Source organism: Rhinatrema bivittatum, chromosome 4 (assembly GCF_901001135.1).
Source record: "Rhinatrema bivittatum chromosome 4, aRhiBiv1.1, whole genome shotgun sequence".
In the NCBI taxonomy this organism is placed as follows: domain Eukaryota; kingdom Metazoa; phylum Chordata; class Amphibia; order Gymnophiona; family Rhinatrematidae; genus Rhinatrema; species Rhinatrema bivittatum.
Window position 1 is genome coordinate 100247669 of NC_042618.1, and position 13021 is coordinate 100260689.

The following is a 13021-nucleotide window of genomic DNA, read 5'->3' on the forward strand; positions in this document are numbered from 1 at the left end:
ATTCATGAGGCAAGCATGGTGGTGCAGATAAACAGAGGGACATTAATATGCTATAGCATTTTCATCTGTTTTCAGGGATATTTAGAGAAATGCGAGCCTGTGCAAATAATCGATAATGTTAACATGGAATTTGTCTCCATGAAGGGTTTGTATCGAGGAGAGAGAGGCCTTGTTAGTCTAGGGCCCTATTGGATGGGTTTTCATGACTGTGCAGGTGAGAAAAATATTAATCTTGAGATCTCGGCTTTCAAATATATTTGAACATTGCATACCTGTACAGGTAAGAAAGGTGAGTTGGAATCCCTCCTGTGCTGTATTTGTGAGAATATCATAATGCCTCTGTATTATTCCATGGTGCAACTGCACCTTAAGTATTTTGTGCAGTTCTGGTCACTACAAAAAAAAATATAGCAGAATTAGCAAAGGTACAAAGAAGGGCAACCAAAATGATAAAGGGGATGGAATGAGTCCCCTATGAGGAAAGGCTGAAGAGGTTAGGGCTGTTCAGCTTGGAGAAGAGACAGCTGTGGGGGGATATGACAGAGGTGTATAAAACAACAAGTGTGGAATGGGTAAACGCGAATCAATTGTTTACTCTTTCAAAAAAGTGCAAAGACTAGGGGGCAAGCAATAAAATTACTAAGTAGTACATTTAAAACAAATAGGAGAAAATATTTTTTTACTCAGTGCACAAGTAAACTCTCAAATTTGTTGCTGGAGGATGTGGCTTTTAGTGTAGCTGGGTTTAAAAGAAGTTTAGACAAGTTCCTGAAAGAAAGGTCCATAAACCATTATTAAGGAGGCCTTGGGGAAATCCACTATCGATCCCTGGAATAAACAGCATGGAATCTATTGACCTTTTGGTATCCTGTCAGGTACTTGTGACCTGGATCGATCACTCTTGGAAACAGGATACTGGACTTGATGGACCTTTGGTCTGATCCAGTATGGCAAAGCTTGAGAACTGTGGATTCTTGAACCTATTCCGTGAGATATGCACAAGGAATACAGTTGTACAATAAATAATTGAGAAATGCTAATGTACAATATTAGTGAGAGACTTCCTTACATGGATGCTGCACCAGAACCTGCCCGTCAACTTCATTTTTTCCGCCCACCTGCCTCTTGCTTGTTCTTCATTATGTCTAGCCTGGCAATGCTAAAAGGCAGCATCATTAGCAAAGACCTGACATTGCACGCATTAGCATGTTACTTCAGGCTCTTCTGATGATTTTAACATTGGTGGCAACTTGGGCAGTGGCAAGGAGGAGGGCACCGTGGTGGGAGCAGAGGCTGCAGAGCTGGGCCATTGTTGGCCCCAGGAATTGCATTCTCGGTGACACGAATGCTCCAGCGGGTCCCCCTGGTGCATGATGCCCTGAGATCACTGGGCTCTCCCTGATGCGGGCTGCCCTGGGGTTACAGGAGATTCCCTGATATGCTGTGACCAGAGGGCTAGTGTAGCATGCATGTAGCATGTAGCACCCGAGTGAAATGGTAAGCCGAAGAGCTAGTGACACATAAAAAGAGCACCAGAGGGAAACGTGGGAAGAGTTAGTGTAACATAAAAAGAGCACCAGAGGGAAACGTGGGAAGAGTTAGTGTAACATAAAAAGAACTCCGGAAGGAAACAAAAGAGGATCAGGTGTGGAGCCAGTGCAAGGAGAGTCTCCCGCTGCAATGGCAGCTGAGAAGACATAAATCAGTGACAGGAGACTGGAGAAGCAGTTAGAGCTGACCCCCCCACCACCTCCCAAGCTGCAAGATGAAGGATTGGTGGCTTTGAGAGAGGAAATGGTGCGGTGTCAGAATTCAGTAAATAAAGAAAATCCCAGCTATTAAAAAAGAATTAGGAGAGAGCAGGGAGGAGGGGTGGCTTCATAAAAAAGTGCAATCATGTAGGTGCCGGCTGGTTGGTTCAGTCTGGATCCTAACGTCCAATCACTGACCCAGAGCAAAGTGAAAGCAAACACGGGCCTTCCTTGAGGCTTTTTTTTGTCCTGGTAAAGAATGCTTTGGGTTTTTTTATTTATGCAATTTCAAATACAACTCAAGGCAATACACCTGATTAGAAAATAAGTGGCGATTTTTACAATACCCATACATTATAAAGAGGTAAAAAAACAACCCATCAGGAATAATAAGATGCGAGAGTAAATCACCACATTCCAAGTCCTCAAATAGGGGGATAAGAAAATCACAATTTCAAGGTAATTTAGTTATAAACTAACTATAGGAAAAGCTGGCTATATCAAGGGCCTAAACAAAGAACGAACTGCATTCTGTCATAGACGATTAGTTAGGCAAAGGAGTCGAGGTTATCTTACTGGACAAAAAGGCAGACAATTTAAAAGGTTGGAAGAAAATATAAGAAGCATTTTGATATTTTATAACGCATTTACATGGGAACTTTAGTATAAAAAAGCTCCCAGCTCCAAAACCCTTGGTTTAAGTAGCAAAAACTGCTTTCTCCTTTTTTGAGTCTGCTTTGAAAAATCTGGAAACACCTGGAAGTACAGAATGTGTTGCTTCAAGTTTAGCTGTGTATTTATGTATTGAGTTGCTCCAAGGAAGACGTCCCCCACCCCTCCTCAGAGAGCTTCAAGAGTGACCCCAGCACCCTGCTGCAGACAAAAACGTGTAATGTGGCCCTGCTGCAGAAAATGTGGCCACCCTCTGCCTTAACACCTTGAAAACAGTGCACTTTGGGGCAGATTTTCAAAGGGGTACGTGAGTAAGATACACGCGTACCCCCCCCAAAAACCTGCCCCAAACTCCCCGTGTACGCCGAGCCTATGTTGAATAGGCTCAGCGGCGCGAGCAAGCCCCGGGACGCGCGCAAGTCTCGGGACTTTCCTGGGGGGCGTATCGGGGGCGTGTTGTGGCGGCGTGTCATCCGGGGGTGGGGCCGGGGGCGTGGTTCTGGCCCGGGGGTGTTTCAGGGGTGTGGCCGAGCCTCCGAAACTGCTCCCGGGCCGGGGACTCGCGCCGGCGCATGCAAGTTAGGCAGGCGTAACTTTTATAATAAAGGTAGGGGGGGTTAGATGGGGGTGGGTTAGGTAGGGGAAGGGAGGGGAAGGTGGGGGGAGGCGGAGGGAACGGGCAGCACGCGCAGGGCTCGGCGAGCGCAAGGTGCACAAATGTTCGCCCCCTTGCGCGCGCCGACCCCGGATTTTAAAAGATACGCGCGGCTACGTGCGTGTCTATTAAAATCCGGCATACTCTGGTTTGCGCCGGGTACGCGAACAAAAGTACGCGCTCGCGTATTTTTTTTTAAATCTGCCCCTTTCTCTTCCACTGTAGCGGGGAACCAGTGTCATTTTCTCCATCTATTTCTCTTCTCACAGTTTGTACTAGAAATAAACCACAGACGGTAAAACCTGTTTGCCATAGTTTAAGGAATGAAACTGAAGATGGAAATAACCTTCACACCCTATTTAACAGGCTCCTAGGGCTGGCTCTCTCTGCACTTTCCTCCTGGAGTCTGCTTCTCCACATCGTTTTAGAAAGTGGTGGAACCAGTTTTCAGTCAATGCCTTGAGCTAGTTGGCAACCGACAGTGGTCCTGATTTTAGGTGGAGAAGAGATGAACACATAATTTTGCAAAAAGGCAGACAAGCGCATACATATATACAAATGGCATGGATTCCTGGTGCCTTAGAGTCTATCTGTCTGGTGGAGGTCAGTGTAATACAGAGACAAGTCTGATCGTCTCAGCTGAGCAGATCCACAGCCAAGCATCGCTCCCCCTTGCCCAGAACAGAATTTTCTGGTGCAGGATGGGGGATTACACAGAAGAGATCTTCTTCTTGTGTGCTGGGGCCCAATCAGAGGGAAAAACATTCTCTCGAAAGATTGCTTGATGAGTCAGAACAGCTGGGATTGCCTCTTATTTCAAGACGTTTCCCTGGGAAAGCTCTTAATTATGTTTAGATGGTTTCATTATCTTAAACACACTTCTCTTGAGGAATAAAAGCTATAACCTGGTTTTGAGTAGGCAGGGGCAAGGAAGGGAAGGTTGAAAGTTATATTGACTATGCTTTTCCTTTGTATGTTTGACAGACTGTAGTGCGGGGCAGCACTATTGAGGTGGAAGGATACATTTCTGGGATACTGCAGGACATTCAGAAGCTGTCTGTTATCAGTTCCAACACTCTCAGGGGTAAAAGCCCCCTCAGCCGAAGGCGAGCCCAGTCCCTTGGCCTTCTTGGAGACGAAAAACTCTGTGACCTCCACTTTCAGACTCCTGAGCTAGCCAAGGCAGACAAGTATGGAAACTACCTCCACAGCAATGGTGAAATCAAAGCAACCAGAAGGCAGACTATGTGGCCTGATTATAAACCAGTGGTGGATGGCCAGTCATACTCGAATGGGATGGTGGTTAAAGCTCTCTCCCTTGACCCTTCAGATTTCCAAGCTCCAGAAAACCGCACTAATCACCAGAGTCAGCAACCCACGCCTCCATGTATCACTGTACAGAGAGACAAAGTTGGTGGAAGCGGTTCCCAGGAGCAGAGCTCTTTATCCTGTCAAGCTGCGCAGACAAATCACAAGCCAACCCGAGAAGGCAGAGAAGGGTTGAAGCCCAAGGAGAGCAGCCTGACACGCAGACTGCTACGAAGTGTGTTTGTCTCCTCCAGCAGTGGGAATGACTGGGCGAAGTCACTCCCTGCCCAAGAGATGAAGGTAGGTTTGTTTGTTGTTAAATCCAGCTGATTTTGAGTTACTGGTGTTACACAGTTCCTACCACTTGCAGCAGAACAAACTACATAGATCCAGCTGCCACTGGACTTGGCAGTGAGTGTCTAAGAAATACTTATAATACTCAAAGGCAAATGTTAGTTTGGTACATTTGGAGAGTTTTACAATCTTGGCATTTGTCAGTGGAAGGAAAGAAAGGAACGGAGCCATAGCGACCCCATGTCAAACACGGCTTGAGCCATTGGTGCCACTGCTGGAAGGGTGCACTGCCAGTCGGGTCAAGAGGTAATGATGGCTCAGGAGTGCTGGCAAAGGATGTGGGTTTTGTGTGGTTATGTGGCCAAGACCAGAGCACACAGGTTGACAGGCAGAAATGGGGAGGGTTGGGTGAGAAGCGGGAGAGGGCTGGCGACTGTCCTGCAGAGGGTGCTGGACAGGGCCGCAGCCAGACAGGTTGATACCTATAGCCCTCACCCTGTACACATCGCATAGGAGGACCCTAATGTTTTAAAAAAATAAAACAAATCCTGTCATTCAACAGAAGCAAAAAAGGCCTGCTCGTGGAAGCCCTGATAATGGCTTCCAAGAGCACTTGGCTTACAATTTAATTATCGCTTGGCAAAGTGATGAAGAATTTAATAAACTGGATAAATAAGCTTAAGAAATTGCCATATTGCAAAAAGGCTATCATGAAAAATCAGCACTGTAATGTTAATGTCCTAGAGGAAGCCTAGTTTGGCAATACCGTGATCCAGATCGGAGTGGAGTTAATTTCTAAAAGAGCTGGTGATTTCCCTCCAGCTGTTATAAAGTTTGGGGAAATGGATAAATCCTGTGATGTTTACAGTTATCAAAATTATCATCAACTATTTTGAATAAGTAATTTTTGAAAGCGATAAATATTTGATTTTAAAGGCCATTATTAGAAATATAAAAAGATTGTAAAAGTTAGCCATTTCATAATTCAGTTAAATAAGTGCTTGTGGCAAATGACAATTAAATTGTAAGCCAAGTTCTTCTATTAGTCTTTATCAGTGAAAGTACTGGCCTCAATAAGCATGCCTTTTTCACAACTATTTAATATAATCAAAAATCCTATAATGCAACTGATTAGGTTCTAGATGTCATTAACAGCAAAGCAAACTCCACCAGCTCATTGTGATACACCATGAAACCCTGCCAAAACACTCAGAGCCTTTATAGCAAACTTGTCATAGCATTATAACACTAACAGACAGAAAACACTCAGCAACAACCCCTTCTATGAAAAGGCAGCACTGCAAGTATTACACGGGGTCCTAGAATATCATATGTTACCTACTGGGAAAGCAGCACAAGCTGGACTGTTACAGGTCCCTACAGAAAAGCTAAACACTAGCAAAATCCTTCATCTCTGTCTCGCACACAGAACACAGAAAGACCCTCACCAAATACAGACTAAGGGATCACAAATTAGAAACAGAAACATGCAGACAAAAAACTGAACTGGAAATCCTGCTCACCCGCCCCTCCCCAGAACAGATCCCAGCATCCTCCCCAGGATGGATCCCAGCACCAGAGCCGTAGTGCCCCCTATGGCGGACGTGGCATGGCCCTTAGGGTGCCACTACTGGGAGGCGCGCTGCCAGTCGGGGGCGTGAGGTAACGATGGCTCAGGTGCGCTGGAGAAAGGAGGCAGGTTTCGTGTTGGCCGCACATCCCAAAATGGGCCTTAAAAATACATGCTAGAAAAATGAAAAATAAAGAACATCCTTAATAGGGGCTACAAGAGAAATGTGTTGTACTATGGATGAATATTATCACGTACTGAGGAGCAAACCTCAGCCAACATGAGATTGTTTCCTACAGCACTACAGATATTGCAAGCAGCATCTGAAAACTTACAAAGTATACATTTCACACAATATCTTTTAGTTAAATTAGGGACTCTAAAGCTGAATAGGAGATGTGACTGGGCTGTGTGGTCTTCACCTACCATCTCTGTTTCTAAAAGTAAAGAACAGATAAGCAAATTTGCTGATGCATGAGAACTCTTAGAGGGCAATTTTCAAAGCCATTTAACCAAAGAAGACAACGAATTATCTGGACAAACTGACAGGCCTTGCACACCTGGCTCCATCGCATGAGCAGAATCATTGATTTCCATAGGGATGTGTACAAATGGGTTTTTTTTTTCTTTTATTGTTAGTTTAATTTATTTTTGTTTCTTTAAATGCAAAAACAAGCAACAATCACAATTTAAAAAAATAACAAAGGAAAAAAAATAAAAAATAAAAAAAAATTGTCGGGTCCCCTCCACCACTGGAGAAAAAATATTTGAAAGCACCTGCCCCTGCCCCCCCCTCCCCCTCCCCCCTGATTCTCCCTGATCCCTTTTACCCTCTTTGCTGCTTGAAATATCCTTCACAGGAAAAGAACAATCCCCAGATGCTCCTGCCCCGCCAGTGAGTCAATCACAAATAGCACCAGAAGACTGAGGCTGGTGCTGTCAGTATTACACAAAATAATCATTGTTACAAGCACAAAATAACACCAGTCTGACCATGGATACAAAGTACCCACAGATTTTGCACGTGCTTTTAGTGCAGGTTAAATTTCAGCGGAAACTAGGGATGTGCATTAATTTGAAACAAAACGGTAAATTTTAATGACATCTCCCATTTGAATGCTGAAAGAATTCAGAAATGAAATTACAGATCTATTACTAGTACTTTATAACCTGTCCTTAAAATCATCTATTGGCCAATGTAATGCCAATCTTTAAAAAATGGCTCCAGGGATGATCTGGGAAACTATCGACTGGTGAACCTGATAGTGGTGCCGGGAAAGATCATAGAAACTATTCTAAAGAACAAAATTATAGAACATAAGGATAGACATAGATAATTGGACACAGCCAACGTGGTTTTATCCAAGGGAAGTCTTGCCTCACCAATCTGCTACATTTTTTTAAGGGGTTGATAAACATTTGAAAATGGTGAGCTGGTGGATGCTGGGGTGGATTGGTCTATTGGGGGATCGGGCATCCCCTGGTGGGCCAGTTGCTCCGATCACATGGTTTTTCCTGCCCTGAAGAGAAACTTGTGGAGCCACAGCAGAGCCCATCCTGCCACGGCCTGACAAGAGGTTCTGCATGGCCAAGGCAGAGCCCATCCTGCCGCAGCCCGAAGAGAGGTCTGCATGCCCATTATTCTGCGGCCCAAAGAGAGGCCTACACAGACACAGCTGAGGCTCCCCCCCCCTTTCAGGCTCCGCCCCCTTGCAGGAGCCACTGGTAGCAGTGGTCTTCTTTCACCTCCCTTCCAGCATTGAGGAGCAGCGCTGCCTGAAAACTATATGTGTGTATGCTTGTGTGTATGAGAGAGAGCCTGCATGGATGTGTATGAGAGAGAGAAAGCCTGGGTGTGTGTATGAGAGAGAGCCTGCATGTATGTATGAGACAACCTACTAAAATCTGGCCCTGTGTGAGCCTATGAGCAGCAGCAGCAGCAGCAGCACTCACAATGACAGAATGTGTGTTTCAGAGAGAGAGAGTGAGTCTGTGTGGATGTCTTTCTCCCTGACACAGATAGACACCCATACATACACTTTCTCTATGACATACCCATACATTGTCAGCAAGAGTGTGTGTGTGAGCATCTTTGTGTCTGAGACGCTATGTATGTGTCTGACACTGGTAGGCAGTGTGGTTGTAACATTACTTGGCATTTGATTCAAGAGCTGATTGGTTGGCAAGAGACTGTAGTACCAGATCAGGTTTCCAGGATATAATTATGAGAGATGTAATCAGACTTGTGGGCGGATGGCGACCAATTGCCATGGATGGAAGAGGGCACGTAGCTCCATTTGCTCACCTCTGGTCTAGGGTGTGTTCTACTACTTAGTCATTTAGGAAAAATGTGACATTTATGTTGGAGATTTTTTGGCTCAGTTCTGCCAGGCTCCAGGTCACATGATATACCTATGAAGGGTCAGTTTGACGTGCTTTGGGGACCTGTTGAAGCACATTCTGCAGGGAAAATGCACAAGGGAGTCAGACGGATAACTTGTGGGCCGGTTTTGAAAAAAATCCCCTGGGCTGATATTTTCCTGACCTGCAATCCACCCCTGGGTGGATGTAGTATATTTGGATTTTCAGAAGGTGTTTGACAAAGTCCTTCATGAGAGATTCCTCAGGAAATTAAAAAGTCAATGCCCTGTTGTGGATTTCAAATCAATTAAAAGATAGGAAACAGAGAGGAGGACTGAATGATCAGTTTTCTCAGTGGAGGAAGGTAAATAAGTGAAATGTCCCAGGAATCTATATTGGGACCAGTGCCTTAGTAACATATTTATAAATGATCTGGAAAAGGGAATAATAAGTGAGGTGATCAAATTTGCAGACAGCACAAAATTATTCTAAGCTGTTAAATCACACGTGGTTTGTGAGAAATTGCAGGCTTATGAGACTGCGAGAGTAGGCATCCAAATGATTTTTAATGTGGACAAGTGCAAAATGATGCAGATAGGGAAAAATAATCCAAACTGTAGTTAAAGATATTACGTTCCATATTAGGAATCACTACCCAAGAAAGGGGTCTGGGCATCATTGTGGCCAATACGTTGAAATCCTCAGCTAAGTGTGTGGCGGCGGTCAAAGACACAAATAGAATGTTAGAAATCATTAGGAAAGGAATGGAAAATAAAAGGAGAATGTCATAATACCTTTGTATTGTCCCATAGTGCGACCGCATCTAGAATACGCTGTGCATTTTTGGTCTCCATATCTCAAAAAACAGAATTGGAAAAGGTTCCGAGAAGGGTGACCAAAATGTTAAAGGGGATGGAACGAATCCCCTAGGAGGAAAGGATAAAGAGGTTAGGCCTCTTTAGCTTGGAGAAGAGACGGCTGAGGGGAAATATGATAGGGGGGGGGTCTATAAAATAATGAGTGGAGTGGAATGGAATGGGTCAGTGCTAATTGGTTGTTTCCTCTTTCAAAAAATAAAAAGGCTAGGGGGACACTCCAAGCCACAAAGAGAGTAAAAGGGTTCGGGGGAAGGTCGGGATTAATTTAAAAAAAAGTTTTTCCAGTGGTTGCTGACTTGTTTTTAAAATATGAAACAAATGGAAATGAGCAAAATTTTCTTAGTTTTTTTGTTTATTTTGTTTTAAAAATCAATTGAAACAAAAATGGGAAATTTAATTAAAATTTACAGTTTCGCGTCAAATAAATGCACATCCCTATTTTCCAATGAAATTTCACCCACACAAAAGGCAGGTGCAAAATCTGTGGCCAGTTTCCTAAGGATCCTCGTCATTTGAATATTAGTGCAAGTAGCTGCAGATTCTGCACATTGCCTCCTCAGGGAGGGAAGGACCGATACCTGCACCCCACCTTCTCACCTGTACCCTGATTTCAGATGCAGATTATACCCCAAGCCATACCACTCTGCCTGCCCACATTTTCCTGTCTTAGGCCTGGATTCATCATTCTGTGAAAACGGGGGGGGGGGGGGGGGGTGGGCCTGCGAAAGCCCGCAGCCTTCACACCACGGCGGTGCGATTTTGGTGGCCGCGGTGTGCCGGCTGCCGGCTTTTGCACCGAATAGCACCACCGTGAAAGGTGGTGCTATTCCCGCATGCTGTAATCTTTCTCCTCCCTCATTGGTCCTTTTAATATGCAGAGCAGTGTTTTATGTTCTGACGTTGGCAAGTGGAGAAAACAAGTGCACATCCCCTGCTAGTTGCTTAGAAGAGAGATTTGGCTCAACCCTGGGACATCCCTTATACCAGTGGTTCCCAACCCTGTCCTGGGGACCCCCCAGCCAATCAGGTTTTCAGGATATCCACAATGAATATGCATGAGAGAAAATTTGCATGTTAAACTGAATAACAGTGGAAAGAAAGGGGTGTAGGCCAGTGAATCTGAACCAAGTCATTTGGATGCACCTATCCAGTCTGGTTTTGGGGATATCTAGAATGAATATGCATGAGATAAATTTGCATACACATCTATCTCATGCATATTCATTGTGGACTTCGAAAACCAGACTGGCTGTGTGTCAGAGAACTTGGTTGGAAACCACTGGTGTAGACAACACGTTCAGAAGATGATATAATTCCGGGACAGGAGAACCATTTAGTCCTATCCTCCATTTCCTGTCTTTTATTCAGTTACCAATCCATAACAGGGCACTGTCTCCAATCCCGTGACCTCCCAATTTCCTGAGGAGCCTCTCATGAGGGACTTTGTCAAATGTCTTCTGAAAATCCAAATACCCTATAATCAACTGGCTCACCTTTATTCACACGTCTATTACAAACTCAAAACATTTAGTAGATTGGTACAAGACTTCCCTTTGCAAAAACCAGCTTGACCCCTATTAAACCAGATCATTTATGTGGTCAGTTATTTTGTTTTTAAGAATAGCTTTGACCATTTTGCCTGGCACAGACATCAGGCTCACCAGTCTATAGTTTCCCAGATCACTCCTGGAGTCCTTTTTAAAAATTGGCATCATATTGATCACCCTCCAGTCTTCTGGTATCATGACTGTTAAAAAAAAAAGCAAAATAAAACCAATCATGCTAAGCGGATAACAATATAAACATAAATGATAGGTTGCAAATCACTAGAAACAGGAAATATTATTTCATGGAAAGGGTGATGGATGCCTGGAATGCCCTCCTGAAGGAGGTTGTGAAGACGAAAATGGTGGCAGAATTCAAAAGGGTGTGGGATAAGCACAGAGGATCCCTAGTGGCAAGAGGAAGGAAATGAAGCAGTGAGGTAACCTGTGGTAAGATAGTAACACAGTGTTCTGGGCTCAGACCGTGCACACTGGCGTTCTGCCCAGAGGCTCTGACCTGGGGCTAATCTCACTGGGAGGTACACGAGGGGCTTGTCACCTGCATGCTCACAGGACTGCCTCGGGGGCTCACCCAAAGTAAACACCCACACGATGACTGGGATTATACCTGGGGGCTTGAACCCAGGAACATTTTCCCCACACAGATATTCACATGCAAACTCTGACTCGATGCATCACTGTTCCAGGTATTTTTGGTAGGTTTATTTTAGCAATAAGAGGATAGATAGGGACCTTTGTTTTCAGTTTTTATTTTATTTTGCCTGGGAATTTCAATGTTATAACAAAAAAGTTGATGGAAAAATGACTTTGATATAATGCCCAGGATAAAATCAGTAGAAAAGTCAATTTTCCACTGATTTATATTTTGTTCTAACATTGAAATTCCCAGGCAAAATAAAATGAAAGCTGAAAATGAAGGTCCCTAAGGATAGAACAAAGAATATATAAAATCAGACAATACAGAAATTAGTTGCAGATAATAAGAATTACTATATATGTATATATATATATATATATATATATATATAAAGCTTACATTTTCCAAGGGAGCAGTCTCTGCTATCACATCCAGGAAGCACTCTCTCTCCCTTCTAGCTATTCAGCTCAGTTCTTAGATACTAAAACTGGCTGTTTGTTTGGGATAGAAGCAAAGTCTCCTTCCTTGCTGCGTTCTCTTTATCAATTCCAAGCACTGCTTGGAATTGATAAAGAGAATTGAGAATTGGAATTGGAATTGGAATTGAGAGAGTGTGACCACTCTCTCAGTCTTTAGTTAATTACTTACTTTCCCATCTGGGAACTTCTTGCCTGTTCATAAGCATTTTTTAGCATTTTACAGTGCAAAACAGTAAATATGAGTTCACTTAGAGGTTGGCCTGTGGCCTTCAAACTAGTTTGTGTCTGGGTGAGAACTCGGAATCCACTACGGCCTAACTTCTGAGTGCATTCTCCAGAAGTAATTCCTTTATATTCCACTCCCTAGATTCAGAGGACTCACACTGACAAAGACTAGTTTGAAGGCAACAGGTCAGTTACTACCCTTGTCAAGCAACCAAAAACAATCAATCAGATTTATCTGACAGATCCTTCCTTTGGTGAATCCATGCTGCCTTGGGTCCAGCAATCCACTGGACTGGAAAGTCTCCATTAAATTTCCCAATACCAAGGTGAGGTTGACTGGCCTATAGTTTCCAGTCTCCTCTCTGCTACTGCTCTTATGAAGAGGGACCACAATCACTCTTCTCCAGTCCTGCGGCACCACTCCCGTTTCTAGGGATCTATTGAACAAGTCTTTCAACAGAGCTGCCAGAATTTCTCTGGCAGGATCCCTTAGTATCCTGGGATGAACCTCCTGTGGCCCCATGGCCTTGTCCATTTTCAGTTTTCCTAGCTCTTCCCATACATTATTTTCTGTAAATGGGGTTGCATATACCCCACTTCTATCCATGGTCTTGACAACCAGCAAC

At 44.0% G+C, this 13021-nt stretch overlaps 1 protein-coding gene across 3 annotated transcripts in view; it reads left to right on the top strand.

The window, feature by feature from the left end:
* The window catches only part of PAK6 (p21 (RAC1) activated kinase 6), a 103667-nt gene that overhangs the window by 60481 nt on the left and 30165 nt on the right, over positions 1-13021 (top strand). For all 3 annotated transcript variants that reach the window (XM_029598513.1, XM_029598514.1, XM_029598512.1), the window contains exon 5: positions 4063-4686. In XM_029598513.1, the coding sequence (XP_029454373.1) occupies positions 4063-4686 (624 nt within the window). The remainder of the gene's footprint in view (positions 1-4062; positions 4687-13021) is intronic.